Below are 22,740 nucleotides of genomic sequence, written 5' to 3'. Positions count from 1 at the left end.
AGGAATGCCTCTGCTCTGTCTTATCTCTAACTGAGAACTGAAATGGTTGCAAAGATATCCCTTTAATATTGCAATAACTCAGTAAATGGCGACTTATTCATCGTCATCATCTACAGCTTTTGATGAAGATATGCACCAAGCCTATAATCTGATCACATCAAATGGTATCACGTACAGCTCAGATGTCAAAGCATCCTGCCTTTCAGCATCTGAAACTAACCGAAAAGGTCTTTTCACAAAGCATGATCATTCACAGGCTTCTCTAGCCATTACAAGCTACTCAGAGAAAGATGTATGACTGTTGCTTGGCAAAACGCCTCCTTCTTATACATGAGACGAGTTCCAGGTAGCTTAGAGCAAGGCCTTTCTCTAATTAAACAGTACCAAGGCTTTACGGTAGGGACAGACCTTGAATCCTGTACTACTGAGGAGAAAGTCAGAGACAAGTACTAGTCTAATCATTAAATACCTAATTAACAACCACAGCCCCCACCACCTAGATAACAATAGTAATAAATAGCACTAACAGCAGTGAAGTGTAAAGATGGGCAAGTATGGGCCTGCCTACCTACAGCAAAGTTTCCACATCTGTATTAGCTGGTACACCTCAAAATGTAGAGAGGTATGAGGCATTATAACATTTAATGTACAGGCACCCTGAAACTGGAATACAAGGACAGTCACAATTTTAAAAAAATAGTAGGGGTTTCTTATACCCATATAAATATCCACGTCAAGATAAGCAAAAGTCTAGCTCAGAATTTTGCATGAATGATACTTCAAAAATAATTGCTTCCAGCTATGTATATTCATTGATGCATAATCAAATACCCATTTTCATTTTAACCACGTCAAAGTGCACAAGACGTGTATTTTCACATACAGAAAAAGAAACATGATAAGGTAACGAACCAAGAAACGAATGCCTTTGTGTTGGCTCTCTAGATTTCACTGAATGAGAGATAAAAAGCACTGAGCATTCCTGCAAAATCAGTAGTAATAGAGTGATCTGAGTGAAAAAAGGGTAAAATACAAGCTTAGTAGTCTAAGTAGTAGATGGAAGGAGCAGTATACTCATCGCTAAATTTTGATTTAAAAAACATTTATTGCCTTTCAGATGCCAGTCACACAAATGAAATTATTAACCTACAAATTATTCAAGTCTTCTCCCTAATTTTAACTGATGACTATATGGCAGAATCAGTAATGTCAAGTATTATTATATGCTAGTATGCAGCTAGGTTTTCCCAGAGTGTTATGGAAAGATGAATTGTTAACAGTTGTATGGTATAAAAACATTCTTTAAATTAATCCCATACATATTAGGACAAAATCATTTGGCTTTTTAATGATAGGGGCAGCACACTGGTACACAGGATCTTTTCACACAGGTGACTAGCTGTCAGTATGGCAATAAAAAAAAAGTATAAACAAGACTACAATTAGAAATATTTTTTTGCTGCTAAGACTTGCTACTTATTGCCTTACATTTTACATCTCAGTAAATTACAGTAGCCACAAATCATTACTAAAACAACAGTAACTATTTCAAGGTACTTCAATGGCAGCTTGATTTGTACAGATCTGAAAGACTACACAAATAAAAAAGGAATGGAGAGTCAAAGCCATCTATGTGCAGTCCAAGTTAGGAACCTGTCTTGATGAAAATTAAAAATACCAGCTTTTAATCCATAACGGTACTACTTTACCATTATATAATACCATTTTATGATTCTACAGTCTTACTGCAAGTTAAATGATCTAAATTGATGCTGTTTCAGTCCTCTCCTTGAATGCATGGCTCCCATGTTCCAACTCTAGCACTCCCATGACTAGGCTGTCAGCCAAGTTCCCAATCTAAGCTGGCCAACAGCCCTACCACAGGTGGTTTTACATGTCAAGTCTTCTTTTCAGAAAGGCAAGATTACAAAGTTCTTGCTGCATGCAGACTAAGAACAGACCAAATAGTTTTTTTACTACCAAGGTAACTATACAAGCAGTATATTTCTTAAAGAGATGTCAGTAATCAGGTACCTGATTCAGAAAATGAGGACAGTGCCTCAAAGCGTACCATGGAACCAGATCTGATGAGGTTTTGGTGCTTTTATGGTAACTCCAATGTCATAATGAATTATTTCAGTTGCTAAGACCAAGCCTTTGTGTTAGGGACTTCAAACTGCCACAATGTCATGTGCCGAGGATGGAGTCCTCCAGTTACTAAATCTGTTAAGGCAGCATCTACTGCCCGCTCCGCTGATGCAACACAAAAGAATGTTGCGAGTTAAGCAAACACAGATTTCTTTATTATTTCGTTTATCAAGTCACATAAAATAATGCCACTCTATTGCATTTCAATACAAAAGTTTTGATAAAGTCCTATGGCAAAGATATTCCTTGTCATTTTAAATACATATTGCAATCAGAACTAGTATTTCCAAGACATACTATAAATACTGTGAATACTCATCTTGCCAAGATTTATGCAATTTTAAAGAAATGAGAAAATGCATTCCAGTTCCAGTTCAATGGGATTACTTCCATGCTGAGAGTTAAGCCTTTTCGGGTTGAATTGGATGAGTGACAAGACACTTAAAACCCCACAAATATTTAGCAGTATATTTCAGTTCTTATTTTCCACTCATAAAACAGTACCCTATAGCAGCAAGTTTACTTCGGTGGCTTTGTTGATGCTTAAAAAAAAAAAAAAAAAGGAAGAAAAGGAAAATGGGCCAGGATTTCAAAGGTTCTTCTGGGAGCTAGATGTCAAAGTTTCATTAAAATTTAATGGGATTTACATGCTTTAACTTTTTAGGTTTCTTTAAAATCCAAGCCAAAACTGAATATCCTTAAAAGTTTCAGAATGATTATAAGAGTAGAGTATAATGCTTGATTCATGTAAAATGCCAGCAACCTGACAATTTCCTGTAACAGGAGAACTTGCTTGACCAGACAAAAGTATCAGATAAATTTAATAATCAAAGCTATCTGTACAATGGCAGAAGGGATAAAATTTAATAGTTTCATTTCTTCCCTTTATAGGTGACGAAATAAGACTAATAATGGTTCTATTTTAAACACTAATAAGCTATGGGTCAAGAAATGACCCACCTGCATACTGATGAGTTCTAATACAGATTACACAGCAAAGAGTGGTAGTCAGTTGTTTTTCCTGTTCTTCACATTTATTACTACCTTACTGAAAAATAACTATTATGAGGAAGGATAAGGAGGAGAAAAGACTGAAGACTGTATCTTCATATGCATTATTCGACAAAGCAATATATATATGATTAGAAGACTGGACCAGATGACTTCCAAAAGCCCCTGACAACTTAAGTTCTTCTATGATTTTATGACATCACTGAAATGCTTCAAGAAGGGATACGAGCTGGGATATATATTATTGGGGAGGAAATTAATTGAACTGTGAAGAAAATATTTCAGAATTAAGATCTGATTTTATTTATTTTTTTTAAAAAATCTGCATTTATAAGAGCTAAACATTTCTAGAAATAGTCTTAAACTTTTGTTTCAATATTACCTTCAGAAGTAGACAATGTACATGTGAAATAAGACCTGCCAGAAGATGCCAGCTATACACCTTATTGAATACCACAGTAGATATAGATATTAAATTCACATTAAAGATGTAGTGTTTTATTGTGTGCTATTATCTCAAAGCCAGGAATAACTGCTTTCAGCCCCAGTATTACAGTATAGATAGGCTAAGCGCAAGAACGAAATCACAAGCTTTTTAGAAAAGAACTGGTATTCTTTCACTCATACACGTATAGGCCAGTTCTTAAGAACAGTTCTTCCAGACTCTCTTTAGCAGCAATTATACAATGCATATCCTATTTACCTAGTAGAAGTCCAATTACATAAGTAAAGACACAAGAAACATTGCACTGTACATTCAAGCACTATTCCTTACAACACCCACAGATGCAGAAACAATGTTTGTTCTCAAAAAAAAAAAAAAAAAACCATCAGGAATTAAATTACTAGATCCTGAATCAATAGAAGTGACTTCTGTTTCAAGAAAGAATTCACCACAGAAAGAACTGAACTAAATTATGCCAACTCGAAGTCTGCCCCATATTCATTTGAAATCACTTGAAAAACTAGGATTACTATAACTAAACATTTTTTCAGAATGCCTTTTAACCTCTGTCTGCTGTAATTAGTCCATATGTTTAAATCACTGAAGCTTAAGAGTTCTCCTAATGCAACAGCAAATCAGGAAATAGATCACAGCATTTCACCTACACACCTTACTGCATTAAACTGAAAAGATCCATAATCTGAAGTTTTGGCCCTATGTTTTTTATGTTTATGGAATCTCTTTCTTCTAATATTCTGTATCAAATTCAATCAAACCAGAAGGCAGGGAAGTTGCCGAAGAGAAAACAACAGAACAGAAATAACTAAAATTGCTTATATTTAGGAACTTAAGTTTACTTACTATTGACATCAGTGTTAGTATGTAGTGCTGTAAATTCTGCCCATGGTGACGAACCATTTTGGTGTCAGCTGTAACCATCACTTCTACATATCTTGGATAGGAAAGAAAACGCTTTTTCCTGGAATGTGGATTGCCACCATCCTCTATAGATAAGTTATTTAAGGCATACTCTGAACTGAGAGACTTCTGTAAGACACTGGTGTCTTCATTTAAGCTGCTGAAGGTTGGATGTAGTAAAGTGCTCTTCTTCAACTCTTTTTCTGTAAAGTAAAGGAAGATTTACTGTTGATGCAGTTTCTAAATTTAAAAAGAGAAACAGGTAAAAGGCTGCCCAAAATAGACAAAGCAAACTTATATTTATGATCGTATTTCCAAGAGAAACAGTGCAAGAGTTACAAAAATATATTAAACATGGAAGGCTGTAACAGGAACATCAAATTAGACATCTTGTACATTATCATATAGTTCTATCATATATGGATTCATTGTTAAAGATTAGTTAAGAGATAGCAGCATTATACAGTTCCTAGAATGCAGTATAATCCAAACAGGCAGGATGGAAGGAGATAAGCACTACAGCTTAAGCAGTGCAAAAAAGGAAGCAAGTTAATTAAACAAAATAATTTATTTTTTTTTGTTACACATAAACCTTTGACACCAACAGAACCAATCAAAACAAACATAACAGAGACTAGGCCTGAGTCCTCAAGTCCCTATTGACTTTTTCATTTATATAACATTATATTTATATAAATATGGAGTTTACATCATAAGCAAGTACACATCAAAAGCCTTCTGTGACTTCCTTGACAGCTTTGTTAATATTCATTATGTAGGATCGGGTTCTAATGGAAATATGGAACCTACTCAGATACTTCCAAACTAAGTACTGTAATACTTCCAATTATGCTGTATAGTCCAGCCACCGGAGGCTTCTGATGCCTGATACATAAAACCAATGCATCAATCACAGAGTCAGCTTAGCAATAGCCCACATAAAAATACTTAACTGAGAAGCATATCTGAATTCTCAGTGAATTCTCCAGAACTAGACACTTCAGCCCCCTCAGAACAAACATCCACTGTCTTCCTGGAAGCTAGATTTCATCTTACAAAGTAGCTTCCAAAGGACGTGTCTCCTAATCCTTTTATTCTAATGAAGAATTCAGAGATCCCAACTCTGTCAACTTCAACTTGGGAGGATTTAAATCTATGCATTCCGTATTTAAAGGGAAGAGCTCTCATCCATAAACTTCAAGCTACTTTTGACAAGTCAATAGTCTTTCCTCTTTAAAGTTAGGCCACCATACAGCCAGAAAACAGTAGAGGGACAACAGCAAGCACCTTAAAGTTTGCTGAGTAATTATCTAAACATCAGTCACAAGGTACAGATATAAGAATTACTAAAGCTTTTATCACTAACAGTAATGAGGGGAGAATTTGGGGACTGGCTTTGAAAAGCAACTTGTTCATGAGTACCTACGTATATTAGATGTGTTCAGACTGAATGAGTTTGGTGCACTGAAGAGAACTGGCTGAAGCAATCTCATATACACATTATCTTTACTAGGTCACAGAAGGCATCTGAGATTTCAGAGTACTGGCAAAATGGGAAACAGCATCTATATTTAAAGCAGGAGTTTAAAGACAACCTAAATTTATGGACCAGCCAAGATAAATTCAATACCAGAACAAATGAAATTATTTTTTTTCTTCATAAAGACCAGAAATCACCAAGTGGATGAGTAATAGCTATCATATTTATCAAAAACATATTATGGCAAACTCAGATAAGATTCCCTGTATTAAGAAAACAGGATTTATGGATAGCAGAAATGCAGCCGATGTCCTATCCTGACTTGAGCAAGGCTTGTACTAGAGTTTCCAATTAATTTTTCATCAGCAAGTTAGTTTAGAAGAAACCAGTCCAGAGTGAGGAAAAGATTAGTTAGACAATTTTAGAAGTAATTATTATGGTCCAATTTCAAGCTAAGAAGATGTACTGAATGTTATGCCTCTCCATATCCCCTGTCAAGATTCACTTACTAGAGAAACCCTCACGATCACAATATTGCTAGATATACTCTGTTCCTCCTCAAAGGGAGGATGTGAATAACCAGGCAAGACTAGTACTAAAGGAGACAAATCTCTTCAGAAGGACAGAAATATAACAATACAAGGTTTTTCTCCATGAAAATTTCTGCAGCTTCACTCCCCCAAAAATGACTAATCTCTCTAGCTCCCAATCTTTAGTAGTTACTCCAATAAATGAAAAGGGGAAGAATGACTAAGTTCTTAATGCTTGGAGCCTCTTTCCTCACACTAGGTTGCTTATATTAATAAATTCTCATATGTAACACAGGAAAAAAAAAAAAACAACAACACCAAGCCACAGAAACTGAAAGACCTCTGCTTTGGTTCAGTGCATATTATTCAGCATCCAAAAAAGAATCAGGAATAACATTTGCTTAATTTTCAAAGTACTAACTCCTAGTTCTGAAATGACAATCAATGAATAGATAGCATCAGCTTCCTAAAATAGAGCTAAAGAAAAGAAATATCTTTCACTAAAATATGTTGAATGCAAGATGATCATAATGGTTGCTTTCTGGCCTTAGTATCTACGGAAAAGCAGAATTCTCAACATATTGTTTCTGACTACAAAATATGCTTTAAGAATTTTCCAAAATTAAAAAAAAACCTAGCCACCCAAGCTACACCATTATTTGTGCAATTTATATTTTCAAACATCTGGCCAGATATTACTTAAGAAAATAAAGTAGAAATCTTACTATTTTCCTTTTCTTCGGACAGCACTTAGCTTTGCTTAAACATTCCTAAATTGCTAGTACATTCAAACTGCATAAAATGCAGTTTTAAATCTCATGAAAGGTGTAGACTCTGAATTAGACAGGATGTTTCCAAATGCCAAGCTGAGCCAAATATAAGCTGCTTTCTCCTATTGTGAATCTCCACACATTTGTGTTTTCTTTGAAGCCAAATAAATGAAGCCCATATGCTTCTATAAAAAGCAAAAGAAAAGCATTTATTATGTCACTAGGCTTAAAAAAAAAATTGTTTCCAACACAGTGAAAAATATTTTTAAAATGGCACTAGTATAATAGTAAAGGTTAGTAAGTGCATCGCTCAGGCAGAATCTTCAAAGGTTTCTACGTTATTATATCCCAAAGCAGATGGTATGTCAATGTTTAGAATGAGTCTATGGACACCTACAATTTCAAATAAATCCCTTCTAATCCCACTCTTTGGTCTAGTTTTTGTACTTTGATGGTAGCTTCAGGTGCCTTTCTCGCATCATACTATTTTTCTGACTACGAAGATGCATGCGTAACTGAAAAACAACAACTGAAAGTTTTCTGCCCACAAAAAACCATATTAATTTAAAGCACTGTGCTTTCTACTCATTGCTTCATGGTATTAATAAAGCTTTTTTGTCTTTCGTTGTTACTTTCACTACATGTTCTCACTCTTAAGTTACTTTGCTTAATGATTAACCTATATACTGTGAAGCTATGAAAGTATAACCATTCAGTTGTCACATATCCTAACAGTATGCTTGTAAATTACTCCACTTTATTTGAAATACAACGAAATATTATGAATAGGTAGTATGAATAAATTATTGAAATACTTAAGGAGAAATTAATTATTAATGGATAATATTATATACTGCCATTATTAAGGAAGAGAGATGTCCTGAATTACGTCTTAGACTTGCAATAAGTTCATTATCTTTTGCAAATATAAGCAAAAACTCCTGTGGATCTACTCCTTATATTTTTACAAACGGGACAACATAGGTGTAACAGTAAACCCACAAAGAAGTTCTTGCAACATCATGATTTTTATTTTTTTTGACATGCACATTTTGTCCTATATTTGAATTAGCCATTAGCCATGGCTGCCAAGCCTACAGGAAAGAAATGTGTAGGTTCTAATGGAACAATCTGGAGATAAATATTATTTAAGAAAATTAAATCTTGCCTTTTTTTTTTTTTTTTAAACATTTGACATCTGAAAAAGTCACATTGAAATTTAAAGTATGACTATACCTGAAACTTCACAAGGTTTGTGGGATTTCTGATACTTTTTTTTTAATTCTTCATGCCTGTATATAAGATGTGGTTTGTTATGCTCATCTTCATGTTCACCTCCATCTGCTTTCATCAGAGGTTCTAAAAAATATTCACCATCATGTGCTTTAAAGGTGCCCATCTGAAAGTAAGAGAAGCAATTGATTTATTTTCCACTAAAAATACTGATATAAAAATAATTTCCATTGAAATAATAAACTATTTATGACAATACTCTGAAATTAATGGAAGTAAATTTACACGTGAGACAGAGGAAACTTCAGTGGAACCTAGAGATGGAAGCTTGAAGGTAAGACAAAGAAGGTTGCTTTCAGAAACTTGTCCCACCAGAGTAACTCACAACAGACTAGCTTGCGTATGACAATATATCATAGGTAATCACTATGTACAGGTAATGAAACAAAAGAGGTCACAAAAGTGAAGACTATCTAGGTATAACCAAGCAGGACCAGCTGGGAACTGTACAAAAGGGATCAGAGGTCATCAAGTAATTCAGGATTTATGTTGTCCAAATTCTGGACTGATTTGTTGCCTTCCATCCTTTACATAATTTATAATATTTTTCTTCTAAAATTGCATTTTGCCCATAGATTATCTATATTATATGCCTACATCAGTGTCAACCTGATATTCTTTTTAGAGACTGAAACAAGTTCCAGGAATTCAAAGTTGACAGTTTCATTAATGAGTTTTTCTCCTCAATTTTTTCCCTTTCTATAGCAAACACACATGGGTAACTATGTAATGGGAACCAAAGGAACTTGATTACTAACAAAAGCACTGGCACACATACAAAAAAAAAGAACACAAATTAAGCTCCTTTCCCCCACCTCACCTCTGTCCCATAATCCCTTCAATTATGAAATCCTAAAACAGAATCTCTTCATTCTCTCTGCACCAAATTCATAGTTTCCTATAGCTTAAGTACCTTATTTCAGGAGACTACAAGGAGGAAAAACCACTTAAGAGTTTCATCAAATTTCTTTCAGACTTTTTGGCAACCTCCTCACTTCAGCCAATTAAGCACCTAGAGGAAGCAGGTGCACTGCATCCTGTTAGCTGTTCTGTCAGATTAGTGAAGCATGTTGACCAATAAGAGAACAGTGATAATCTACATAATATGGTTTAAGAGATTAAGTTTTCATGTCAACCTTGAAACTCAGTGTTATAGAGAGTGGCAGAGGAAGATGTACGAGAAGTGAGAAGTTTTTTCTTCTAAGCAACCTACAAAGAGCCTTTTAAAATCTGCCACAGACTACCTTAGCGTTCAGGGTATTGTACTGGAACTATAATATCCCCTTGAATTTGGGCTCTTTCTGGCAGTTATCAGTTTTCTGTGTTTAAAAGTCCGTTAGGCTTCAGACCATCTGTAACCTTGCCCGAAACATGGCGTACCAATCATCCAGTTATTGTAAACCCACTGTGGTTGAATCCTCTGCATCACCTTTGTTGCGGAATGAAGAAAGACCCAGTTAAGTAGTATTTTCCTTTCAAGCCTGTTTAAATTTCACTTACAGAAACACTTTTCCCCCCCTCAGTTTCATTTAAATTCTTCACAAGTAGTCTTCATGAACTTACATGTTCAGTTCAGCCTTCTCACATCCAGTGTTTCCAGGGCGTGTGGTTTGTGTGTGGACAGCAGATTGAGTGTACTGAGAACACCATGTGCCTCCCTGGGAAAGGCCTCACGAAAACAGACAGGACTACCTGACAAGCTGTGGTGTAAGTAGGAGCAACCTTCTGGGCAAAGTGACAGGGACAGACAAGAACAGCCTGTCACTCATGGACAAAGCAGCAAGAACCGATGTTAAGATTCATGTTGATGGGGGTTTTTTTGGTTTGGTTTTTTTTTGTTTTGTTTTGTTTTTTGTTTGTTTGTTTGTTTTTTAAATAGACATTATTGAAGTCCCAATTACGAAAACATGATCAATTTGACTCCATACTATCTGTGAACACTAACATGCTAATTAATTCTTTTCTCCTGGCATACCATAAACCCTATTTCTAGATAAGAGATACTTAAAATATCATATTTTAGATTTAAGCAAAAACTTTAGTGCTTCTGCTTTATTCCACACATACATTTTACTTCCCTTCTACTCCTAATAGCTAAGAGCAGATATTCTGTATTTGTTTCTTCAATGGCTTTTCCAACTAACAGGCTTTCAGATTTTATAAAGAAATGGTTTCAGCTACAACAAACAAAACAATTATGAAAATAATAGCACAGAACTAGTAAGGAAAGAGTTTGTGCTACATTTTAAAACAAACTCATCTTCCGGAATATCAGACTTCCACTAGAAAAGATGAACTGCAATAACAAGGCTTTATTTTTTTACCATTTCACACTCAAAAAAAAGAGATCATCACTAAGACATATGTATTTGATCACTTTGAAAATTCCTGACCCCATATTTAGACAACCAATTGCTACCAGAGGAAAAATCCTATTTAGGAATTCAAAACCATATTAAGGCACCATTATCCTATTCAGTGGATTGGGAACAGTCAACATGATGCATCGTGACCGATCTCAATCAATCCAGGATTGCTGGTACTCCAAAAGAGGTATTCCTGCCTTATACCTCCTCTAGATGTGCGTTCCCACGCTTCCTTGTTTATGTGCTAGCAATGGAAATAGCGTACACTGTATCCCAGCTCCTCTGTGAAGTTAAAAATCTATGCCTCCTACCAAAGGAAGATATTTTTCAGCTGAAATAGCAAGGATCACCTACAACAGAGAACCATTTTTCCTGGCAAAAATAAAGCAACTTCGTATCAGCAAGAGTTTACTGTAAAACCCGACTATTAAGGAACTCAGAATGGCGCTCCAAAGCCTGCACATCAAGCTGAGCCTAACAATGAATACACAATATAAAATGCCTGACAACATCTGTGGCTCAAGTTTCATCACTCTACAGTCTAAATATCTCAATAAGAACCGATACATTAATCTTAACTGAAGTCCAGAACCCTGTGGTGAAAAAAAGACACACTGAAGTCATCTGGGGTGGGGGAAGAAAAAAAAAAAAAAGCAGGCAATTCTCCCTCTTTTGAAAGATACTCGGAAGTAGCAGTAACTGTGCTCACCTTCACAGCAAATTATTAGAGAAATTGCCTAGAAAGCAAAAGAATTAAATCTCCTTCATTATATCCAAGAAAATACAAAACACTCCATAAACTTATAGCCCAAAAAGTTAGGACAGACAGCTGGAGGGGAAGTATCCTATATTATGTTTCATGACTTCAGAATTATTCTTAGCTTTTTGTTTTAAATCTAAAGATTAATACAAGAAGGCACAAGAGTGTCCTTAAGACTGGAGATTCCACCTTTCCAGGTACTTGGACTAACTATTTTAGAAAAAACAGAGCCAGGCTTCCTCTCACTTGCTCACGCTCTGGCCCACTGATTCTTGCGCAGTATCCCAGGATCCACTGTCTGTTTAGATATGGAAGAAATAACTGATCAGAAATCTATAATGCAACAAACTTTCATTCTTCCCTCAGTGAATTCTCTCCTCTTTAACAACGTATAGATAAACAAGTAATTACAACCACTGACTAGTTAGGAACACCTCCCCACCAGCAGTCTACAATAAATGTTTTGCACCTTCCCTATCCAAATTGAGAAGAAGTAATTTTATTGTATGTGAGAAAAACCCTAAGGATAAGAGATGAAAACAGTGCTCTTATTTGTCATTTAAACCCCAAGCAGACATTGAGCTTGAAGACACCAATTCCAATCCTTTAAATTATCTATGAAGGCTAAAGCTGGATTTTCATTAGCTACACACATGGCTATCTCCTCATTTTCCCAACACATAGGTCTACAAAAATTCAGTCACCAGCTCTGTCTGTTTCAGAGTCCTTCATTCATGAAAGTCATACTTAATCTGGTGGCAGTTTCTGCTGATACAAATGGAGCTATTACGACGAGTTAGGCACACAAGGACAAGGTCTGAGAGATCCAAATGAGAAATACTTTTGGTAAAACCAAATAAACCAAAGTCACTTAGATGCACAGAGGCAGGTTGCTGAAACAGGAGCCCAAGCATTTGCAGGAAATGAAATCAGAAATGAACTGGATTTACTTATCATCTACAGATGCCTCTCAAATCATATAACAAGAAATCTGCCTGAAATATTCTATTTCTGTTCTCGGATAAAGAGGTAAAAGTACATTTAAAAGATCTCTTCAGTAGAAGTGCAGTACAAAATTGAAAACAGTCTCTTGCACATCATAAATAAGCGGTCCAAAGAGGGAGTGCTACCCAGGACTATGCATATGCATAGATTTGAGGAAATTTATGAGAAAACCCACATGAGAAAGATAATTTATTTCTTGGATTTAAAATACTCTGGATGAGTTAGACACTTTATATTAAATCAAGGTTCAATGAATCAACACAGCTACTCACTATATATGGTATGTCTTTGTGGTTTAAAGTGGCTTAAAACCGTATAGTCTTAATCAATGTATTTGCTCTATTCCAAGAGTAGTAGAAATAAATATTGCAGAATTTATGGTTAAAATATGTACCATGCCCATATACAAATTACATCCTTGTGTATAACGGCAACTTCGTTGAACACATGGAAGACATAAGGGATATATAGCAGGTTTCAGAAACATGGAATTAATCTTAATATGTCCAACAGCAAAATTGGAAAAGTTTCAGGAAAATGCTAAAAGAACAACTGAAGTTCTGGAAAACATGACTCTGAACTGGCAGACTCCCTCCCAGGTAAGCTCCGCTCCTGTACTCAAGTATTTTTCATGCCCTCACGGTATGGCTTCTTAACTCAAACTGAAAAACCTGCAAGTAGTTTACAGCAAGAGTACTTCCATGGCCAAAGTAAACTACAAAATCCCTTCCTTTTATATTCTTCTCTTCCCTCCTTCCTGCTCTCCCCCTTGTGTTAATTCAAAGCTCTTCTCAATCATGTGAGAAGTCCTTCACCTTTTTCTTCCTGCTCCACTGTTACAATGTTTTCTAATGAAAGACTTAAGCATAGCTTAATTAATTCATTGAAGAAAAAAGTATTAGAGGTTATCTGATCATGGTACACTGCCAACATATGGAAAAAATATTTCTACTAGAAGATAATTCAGCTTGAAACACAACAAGAGGTAGTGGTTGCAAGCTAATTATTAAAATGAGAGCTAATATAATAGAAATAAGAAAATAATAAGGAAATAATAAATAATACACCAGCTAAGCAATGGGGAAAAAATATCTAGCAATGAATAAGTTTTCTAGTCTAAAAACACCTTTTTTAGAAGTGGCTGAAAGCAACATTATATTTGAAGTTCTTAGAGAAATAGAATAAAATGCTAAAAGCTTATTATAGGGAAAAAAATATGACATCTTTCATCATAAGTTTATCTATTCTCTAACTACACCTCTTTACAAATTGTGTGATGTTAAGACTTCATGAGCAGATAGTAACCATATCTTTACCACACTTAATCACACCTTGAACAGAACTGATGAGGCACCCACTGGTGCTCAGAGGTGTCCCAGTCTGAAAAGGCACCTGATCATTGGTTAAATAAAATTATGTCATTCCAGATTGGACTTTAAATTCCATGTAAACTGCTAAAGTGATCTTACCTATTTGGATGTTTATCTCACACCTGATCTAACCACGCTGATCACTGTAGCGCTGGATCCAGTGTTCTTACTGCCACGTTACTTTCACTCAGGAGCACACACACACTATATTTCCATTTTGCATAATGCATAGGGGAAAATATTCTTGCAGAAAGCATAAGTCCTGGTTCTAGGTACCCTGAACACCACTTCGTAAGGCTATTCTAGGCAAGAACGTCTGGCTGAAGCCTGGTAAAAATGGTATTCCAGGAGTTTCTAAATACAATTTGTAACAACAGACTAGCTAAATAGCTGAGAACTTGACAGAATGCTACAATAACAATCTCAAAGACAGCTGGAAATAGCAGGGATCATGGCAATTAAGATTCAGTGTAGTGGAAGGGAATTGGGCAATTTATGTATTTTTACCTTTATATATAATTCACAGTGAACAAGCTAGACAAGTTAGTTAAAATGATGCGTAAAAGCTTTTGTCATAGATATGTACATGAAGATTTCATTATGGACAAGCAGCTATTCTGCAATACCTGTTGAAACCGGTGAAATGAAATGAAGGGGGTCCCTTTTGTTTGGTTGGGGTTGGGGGCAGGGGAAGAGGGTGGCTTTGATTTTTGTCTTTCAGGGGTTTTGTTTTTAACACATAAATAATTATCAAGCTAAGTATTCTCACAGAACACAGACCTAGCGGATCTATATGCTTAATATTGGAGGAAACTCCATCAGATAATCTTGTCTGCCTCAGTAAATGTCAAGCAAATGTACATTTGCAACTTATCTCCGTTTAAAGAGAACTTCCTAGCTTTGATGTTTTTAAGTACATGCAGAACCACCTTTTTCCTCTTGCTGGGAGATGAATAGCTCCAAAAAGTCCTTTCAACCTCATATACGCCATCAGGCAGTTATCACTCAAGTGCATGCAAAGTATGACTAGATTTTCACCTGTTTTAGTCAGCCACACAGTAAGTTCCCTTGAGTACTTTTGTCAATATGTGTGTACCCAGAAGGCATGATCTGTTCTCTGTGTCTTACTTGGCTACCATAATCTTGCCATTTGCTATGTGAGTGTACATCAAACAGAAAGACAACTGAGACTGTTGCAGATACATTATCTCACGTGGGAAGCCTATCTATTCCCCAAGAGTACGCAGTTTCCTGAGATCCCTGATGGCTAACTGTTGACTGCCACCTGGGACTGGAAGCATTAATTTAAGACCAATAAAAAAAGCCATTTTGCACACCATTTCAGTAATTCTGCTCACCTAGTGACAGCACAGGGCCATAGGGGTGTCAGAAGGGGAGAGGACACAACATATCATTTGCATTCATGCACAGTACCTTCTTTGTACTTCCTGGAAGTTTAACGAACATGTGCGAACATATACATGTGTGTGTAAGTAAATCCAACCTCCTGTGGCTGCCCACAGCTTTCCAGCAAATTCACCTGTGTCACATAAACCCAAAATGATGAAAAAAAAAAGAAAAAAAAAAAGAAAAAAGATTGTGGATCTCCTAGAAAGGCAGTAAAGAATAGGTTGTAGCCATCAAAACAATTTATCTGGCAAATAGAACGTGCTCAAACAGCTGCCAGGGAAGAAGGCTACCAGACACAGGATGTGGGCAAAAGGCAGGCCGGCAATGGCTGAGCATCCTTGACACAGAATGTTAAACAGACTGGGACGTGCCTATGTAAAGGACAATTCATGTAGAATTTCTGGCAAAAAGGTAGATGCATACTCAGAATGATGAAAAAAAAAAAGAAAAAAAAAAGAAAAAAAGATTGTGGATCTCCTAGAAAGGCAGTAAAGAATAGGATGTAGCCATCAAAACAATTTATCTGGCAAATAGAACGTGCTCAAACAGCTGCCAGGGAAGAAGGCTACCAGACACAGGATGTGGGCAAAAGGCGGGCCGGCAATGGCTGAGCATTCTTGACACAGAATGTTAAACAGACTGGGACGTGCCTATGTAAAGGACAATTCATGTAGAATTTCTGGCAAAAAGGCATACTCAGATCCTACTGCTTCCGATAGACATTTTCTGTGACAGACCTCAGCTGCACAATTCATGACCCCATGTATTTTCTCATTTACAATTGAAATTACCACCTGTATTTGCTGATCTACATGTGCACAAGGACCATGTGCAAAAGCATAGCATCTGTGGAGATATTTTCAAGAAAAGCAGAGATGTAAAAAGCTTAGGGAAAACATACTGGGGATGTTTCAGTTTTTTGGTAACAGGTACAAGGGGAACCTAAGCTGTCTTACTATTTCATAACGAAGTGTGTGATGAAGAGTGATTTTGGCAAGGCAGGCAGGCAGAAATTGATTCTGGGATACACGATCATATTCAAGTAAATTCAAGTGTTATAGTCCACCAGCAGGTGTATGTGGAGAAGACACCTAGTGTCTACAAAGCTAAAAAGAGATGAGACAGCAAAAGTAAGAGATATGTGCCATTCATCCTATGACCAGCAGAAGACTGGGAAGACTGCAGGCAACTGCAGTCATTAAAACACTGTTGAAAAATGCTAGATCAAGTATCACAGAAGCAAAAACATTTAAAAATTGGTCTTGATTGTGAGAATACATGTTAGGGAAAAGCTAACAGGAAAACAAACCAAAGTAAATGAAATAAGAAACTGTAAATTAAACCAAGTGAAGAGCAAAAGAATAAATAATCAGAGAATAAAGCAGCAAAAAGAGAAAAATCAAATGAAAAATTCAAATGAAGTAATCAAGTACAAAAATCTTTATCTAGATCTTTTCAACGTAGAGAAGGTACAGAAGGTAAAGTTTGGTCTACTTCCTGATCCCTTTTTGTTCCGTTTAGCTATAAAAACAACCACCAAAAAAAAAAAAAAAAGAACATTTTCTCTTATACTTGCAAAGTCAGTCCTTGTACTTGAAACCATTTTGTGCTGATAACAGATAGAACAAACACACAGGGTAATAATGGAAGCACTGAAGTTTTTGACTGTTGTACTGCAGAGATTCAGGGCTAGAGACTCACCTCTACCACAAGGGAAACCAGAACTATTAAGTGGAAGTCATCACTTCGGCCAGTCAGCAGCAATAAGACTTAGTTTGTCCAAACAAGAATTGATTGTCTTGAACTGACATTTTAATATGATCTTTTCCTAGCTTATGACAGAATCTCTACATTAAGATAAAAATATATAAAGACTAGTATGTGCCATATGGATGCTCACAAGTTTACAAATGTGGCCTGAATGCTGAAAACTAATCTGCCTTTCAGGTTTAGAAGGTAACTTTTCTTGAGGCGACTGCCCGTAAGTTAAAGCATGAAGTTATGTCAAGGTAAGCATATCTTCCAGTTACAAGTGTTGAAGCTTCCTTTGGAAAACCAATGTAGTTTAACCCATTGAAATTATTAGTACTAAGCAGCACAAAACTGGGGAGCAAATATCTGGAGTCCATTACTTGCATTAGATCTCCACAAGAAACTAGATGTTGGCTATGCTAGCACTAGTTTCTAGCAAGTTTTGCAGTTTTTTGTTTGTTTTTTCGCTTTTTTTAAGCTAAACAATTAAAAATTACATTTCATTAAAATGAATTTCAGGACTGCTTACTTTTTCTGAAAAAGAACCACTGCATTCATCCACAGTAGCAGACTGAATTGTTTTCAAAATCTCTCAGAAAGGTGATCCACTGACCCGTATTAGTAAAAAAATAAACACAACCTCTTGTACTGAGGAAATTCTGAAGATCCACACTTAGGTTCATATTCCTGCCACTCTCCAGACAAAAGTAAGCTTGGTGTGCAGTAAGGGAGTGTTATGAAGGGGCTTCCTTGAGCTCCCAGGGAAGGAATTCATCACACAGACCTTGTTACACTCCAGATGCTACATTAGAACAAAGCAGTCCTGCCTTCCTGGACTGCAGAAAGCTGATAGCCAGCAAATCCATGCAAGGAAAAATTCACATGTATTTTCCTACTCCTACCTTTTGCCACTTGGCGAGTATGTGAAATTGCTCTATACACCAGAGACTGTACACCCAAAAACATGTATGTTTCCTCCTTTCTCACCTTTCCTTCTCTCACAGTAGAATCACATCAACAACCTTTGGCACTTCAGCATTCTCCTAGCTCACAAAAACTGATTTTAACTATCCTCAACATCAGTCAACACATTCCTGACCTCCACAAAAGAATACCAGGCTTCTCAAAGGACTAAACAAACTGTTCCAACAGCATTCATTCAGGATTAAAACAAATAAAAATAGAGGTCCCTTCTTCAGACAGGGGCGTACTAGGAATTGAAGGTTCATTCTAGTTGTAAGCAGTGATAGCTCCCTCATTTTAAGATACTTTATTCACTGGTATTTGTTTGTATTTGTCAATAAACTTGTAAGCCATATGTTCTCAAAAGCTAAATGACTTTTTTTTTTTTGTTAATTCTTTGATTTTCTTGTCTGGATAATGTTTGAGAGGTCTCTTTAGTCTACATGCATCCAGACACATCCTCAGCAGATCTTGTTTCCCATGTTTGTAGGAAGCTGTAATTGACCAATGCAATACAGTAAAAGTAAAAAAAAAAAAAAAATAAATTACAGAACTTAAGTGAATAAAGCCACAGAAAGTGTGAAATTTCAAAAATTACTCTAGAGATGCAAGAAATATGCCTGTATGTGATCAGATGTTCAACTAGGCACCCAGGCCATCACTCCAAATGACCTTCTGCCTTTGACAGCATCCCAAACTTCCCTAATTACGTACTCCCTTCTTGCAATTACTACAGACTCCCCGCTGACCTTCTAACCTCCCTTTGCCATTTGCATCCCTAAACCCAGGGCATGCTCTGAAATGTAACACAACAAAACTGCATACAGGGTGTCAGGAGCCATTAAGCAATGCTCTATGTGTACTCTGGGTTGTACATGCTCTTGGCACACTCAAAAGGCTTAACTGAGGGTGAAAAGGGAAAGCTCAAGGGGGAGAGCACACTCAACTTGAGAATGCAAAAATGAAAAGAAGGAACTTTTTTTGAATGAAGCTGTGAATGAAGGCAGTGCAAAGCTTGGGGATAGATGCCTACAGGATAAAGTGAACTCAGGCACCTGGTTTAACTTCAGATCACTCAGGCACATCTTCAGAGCAATTTTTAAAATTCCGTTGTTAAGTTTTCTGTACCTTTTTATGTAAGTCCATATGCTTTTTTCCTGCCTAGCTTTTACAGCATTGGCCTACAGCAAAACTTGATGATCTTCAAGGTCCCTTCCAACCTAAACCGTTCTATGATTCTATGCAAAGCTGGGACATAAAATTAGACCTAATAGTTCAAAGCAATCTCTTCTTCCATTTTAGTTTCTATACACCAAGTTCAACATTGAAGAAAACGGATCCTACAAAGAAAAGGGATTTTACTGCCTACAGGAAAGGTGAGGACAAACTTTTTAGCAGGGCCTGTTGCTGTAGGACAAGGGGTAATGGTTTTAAACTAAAAGAGCGAAGATTTACACTAGATAAGGGAGGAGTTTTTTTATGATGAGGGTGGTGAAACACTAGCACAGGTTGCCCAGAGAGGTGGTAGATGCCCCATCCCTGGAAACATTCGAGGTCAGGTTGCACAGGGCTCTGAGCAACCTGATCTAGTTGAAGATGGCCCTGCTCACTGCAGAGGGAGCTGAACTAAATGACGTTTTAAGGTCCCTTCCAACCCAAACTATTCTATGATTCTACAATTAAAATAAATATAATACAGAGCTACTGAGTCACTAGTCTAATTTCTACTGTCTCACTCAAAATAAATAGTATCTTACCTCAGCAGCAGTCCCACTTAAATCTTTGCATGTATTCATGAAGCACGGTAGTGTTCAATAAAAGAGCAATAACTGAATAGCTTATTTTTGCAGGTGCATTTGTTGAATGCACAAAGCTGTGAAATTTTAAAAAGCTTGAGAAAAAAATATTTTTACTAACTTTTGATGGTAGCCCCACCTGGGAGTGGGAAATGCATTTAGGGAGGACAAGATCTCACAGGAAAATTCTACCTGGCCTTTACCTCACTCCTTTCACATCCCTTCTCTTGACTCCAAAAAAGTTGACTCCCCTGGCAGTCACATGAAGAGTGTAACACTTACTTCGGATCCATGAGGATGAGGAAGAACATTAGGCTGAAGGCTCTGAGTCCAGTTGGAGGATACTCTGTGCAGATAGAGGCAACCAGCTGGCTATGACTGCCTCTTCATCCCCACACAATCTCTCCCTGGGGTACTATAGGTATGTCCCACAAAAAGCGCATCAGCACCCATGCAAGGCTCTGCTTCCTCTTCTGAAAACCTCACCAGCTTCATTAGTGAGGGGAAAGCAGCAACAATGCTGGGTACACTACACACCCTCTGCAAGGCTGTGTCTGCCTGGGCAGAAGGTGAAACGAGCAGAAAGAGAAGGTCTTGAGAACACCAGGACAGCAAGGCCTTTGCTGGTGACTCAGACTAGGCACTCTGTTGGCCAGGCAGTGACAGAGGACATGAAGTCCAGCTGGAAGACGCAGTGAAAGTTCACAAGGCTCATCTAGAAGAGACAAAGACTCAGTTTAAAGACACTCAAGGATTTACGAGTGGATGCAGACTAATGTAGCAGCAAAGTAGAGAGACAAGAGAATTGAGACATTCAAATTATGACAGAGAAGAAGAGAGTCTTGTGCTGAAGAGTTTGAGAACTGCTAAATAATAGGTAGTTGAGACAACTTTTAAGTGCAGTGGGTGCACATTTTTCAGAAAAATTATTTTCAGTGCATGTGGTCCCTTCAAGTAATGAAAAGTGATGGTTTGCAGGGACAGAATTAAAACAGGTAACAAAAGTTATGAACAGAGAAGGTTTTAAAACTTCTCATATTTATTCCACATAAAGTATGACACTATTCTTAACACCATGGTATATGAGCATCCACTAGAACATGAAACATGAGGAAAAAAAAATACGCAAACAGATATTTGTGATTCCTCCTCTTTCCTACTCCTTCTGTGAGTTTGAAGTGCAACATATCAGGGGGTTCAGTACAGGTTTGAACTGAGTTTTTATAAAGCAGACAAGAATCAATGACAGACATTTTTAAAGCAAGATATATAGGCAAAACTTTGATGAATATAGAATTAGTGTTTTCAAATGCTTGCTTCTCCAGTAATTTCCAAGGACTAGCCCAAGCCTATAGGCCTCAGCCTGAAGACAAGGTGACATATATCCACATATCCAAGAATAAGCACTAGACAGAGGCATCTCTCTCAAGTACCAATTATTTCTGATCCTCTTTTCCATCATGTGTACCACCTTCTTTTAATACACATTACACCCTCCTGCATGCATCCAGCTATCTCCATACTATTTTCTATAGGCTACTAGATAAAAAAGTAGAATACTCAGCTGGATTTTTTTCATTTCCCCCAAAGAAAAGTCTTGCACCTTTACTTTTCTGAGTGACTGCAAAAAACATGGAACAACTACTTAAATTCACAGTAATATTTACGACATCATACTTGTCATCAACAAATATGACATCATTTATGACGTAATATGTGCACGTCACACATACATTCAATAAACAGTGATGTGGTAAGGCACTAGGTATCAATCTTCTTGTTTCTAGACACAAAATGATAAAATTTTGCAACAGTACAACTGTTTTGATTGCTGTGTGATACTGTTTCTTCATTATCACTTTGGAAGACATAAGGAATACTATCAAGGGATAAGTAAAGAATGTACAGCAGTGGAGTTTTGATTGGTTTGCTCAATTCAATTCTTAAGAAGCTTTTTATAGACATACTCCCACTGAAGTTAGTAGGAAGCTTCCCATTCACTTTTAACAGAAACGCGCTTAGAGAGCACTGCTGCACACCTATTAGAACATGACACACCTCTATGGCACTGCTGAAAGCAAAAGAAAAAGATCAACGCTAGTTCTTCTCTCACCAAGTACCATTATTCCTCACTCATAACCACACAGTATATCTATAAAGCTACAAACACATATCTGATACCAACCAATAGCATCATTTTATCAAAACAATAGCTAACTGTGTTTCTGAAACATGTTTTTTCCTCCATTATAATGCTCTTGGTGTCAGGAGTTACATCAACCAATTCTATTACAGGCCAGCAACAGATCCTTTGAAAGCAGCATTTGTATATCCCGCCAAAAAAGTATCATCATGACTACAAACTGCCGATGCCAAGACATTTCGTGACCAACTACTTGGAACGATGCCTGAGAATTTCCAGCTCAGCTCTGCGGCAAAGGCATCCACTACATTTCTTTCAGGGAGGAGAAGAATATGAATGGAGACAGGAAGAAGTAACCAACATGCTTACCAAGCCACCACAGATGCTGAAGACGGCCATGTGCGTCTCCTGTGCATTGACATGCCCACGGTAGAAACAGTGGCGCAAATCAGGGGAGGACTGCTTCTGTGGGGCCCCTACGTGCACCACGGTGTACTGAGCAGCAAGGAAGCCTGCATCAGCGCTCAGGTTGAGCTGGAAGACCTGCCCGTATGCACTGAGCTGGTAATGTGTTCGGAAA

At 37.0% G+C, this 22,740-nt stretch overlaps 1 protein-coding gene across 1 annotated transcript in view; it reads right to left on the bottom strand.

The window, feature by feature from the left end:
• The window catches only part of ADAMTS20 (ADAM metallopeptidase with thrombospondin type 1 motif, 20), a 101,252-nt gene that overhangs the window by 77,172 nt on the left and 1,340 nt on the right, over positions 1-22,740 (bottom strand). The window contains exons 2-4 of the mRNA XM_009880884.1: positions 22,530-22,739; positions 8,539-8,701; positions 4,466-4,725 (exon numbers count right to left, since the gene is read on the bottom strand). Coding sequence (XP_009879186.1) covers positions 4,466-4,725; positions 8,539-8,701; positions 22,530-22,739 — 633 coding nt within the window. The remainder of the gene's footprint in view (positions 1-4,465; positions 4,726-8,538; positions 8,702-22,529; position 22,740) is intronic.

The sequence above is a fragment of the Charadrius vociferus genome, unplaced genomic scaffold (assembly GCF_000708025.1).
Source record: "Charadrius vociferus isolate BGI_N301 unplaced genomic scaffold, ASM70802v2 scaffold52, whole genome shotgun sequence".
In the NCBI taxonomy this organism is placed as follows: Eukaryota; Metazoa; Chordata; class Aves; order Charadriiformes; family Charadriidae; genus Charadrius; species Charadrius vociferus.
This window is presented reverse-complemented; position numbering and strand designations above follow the sequence as displayed.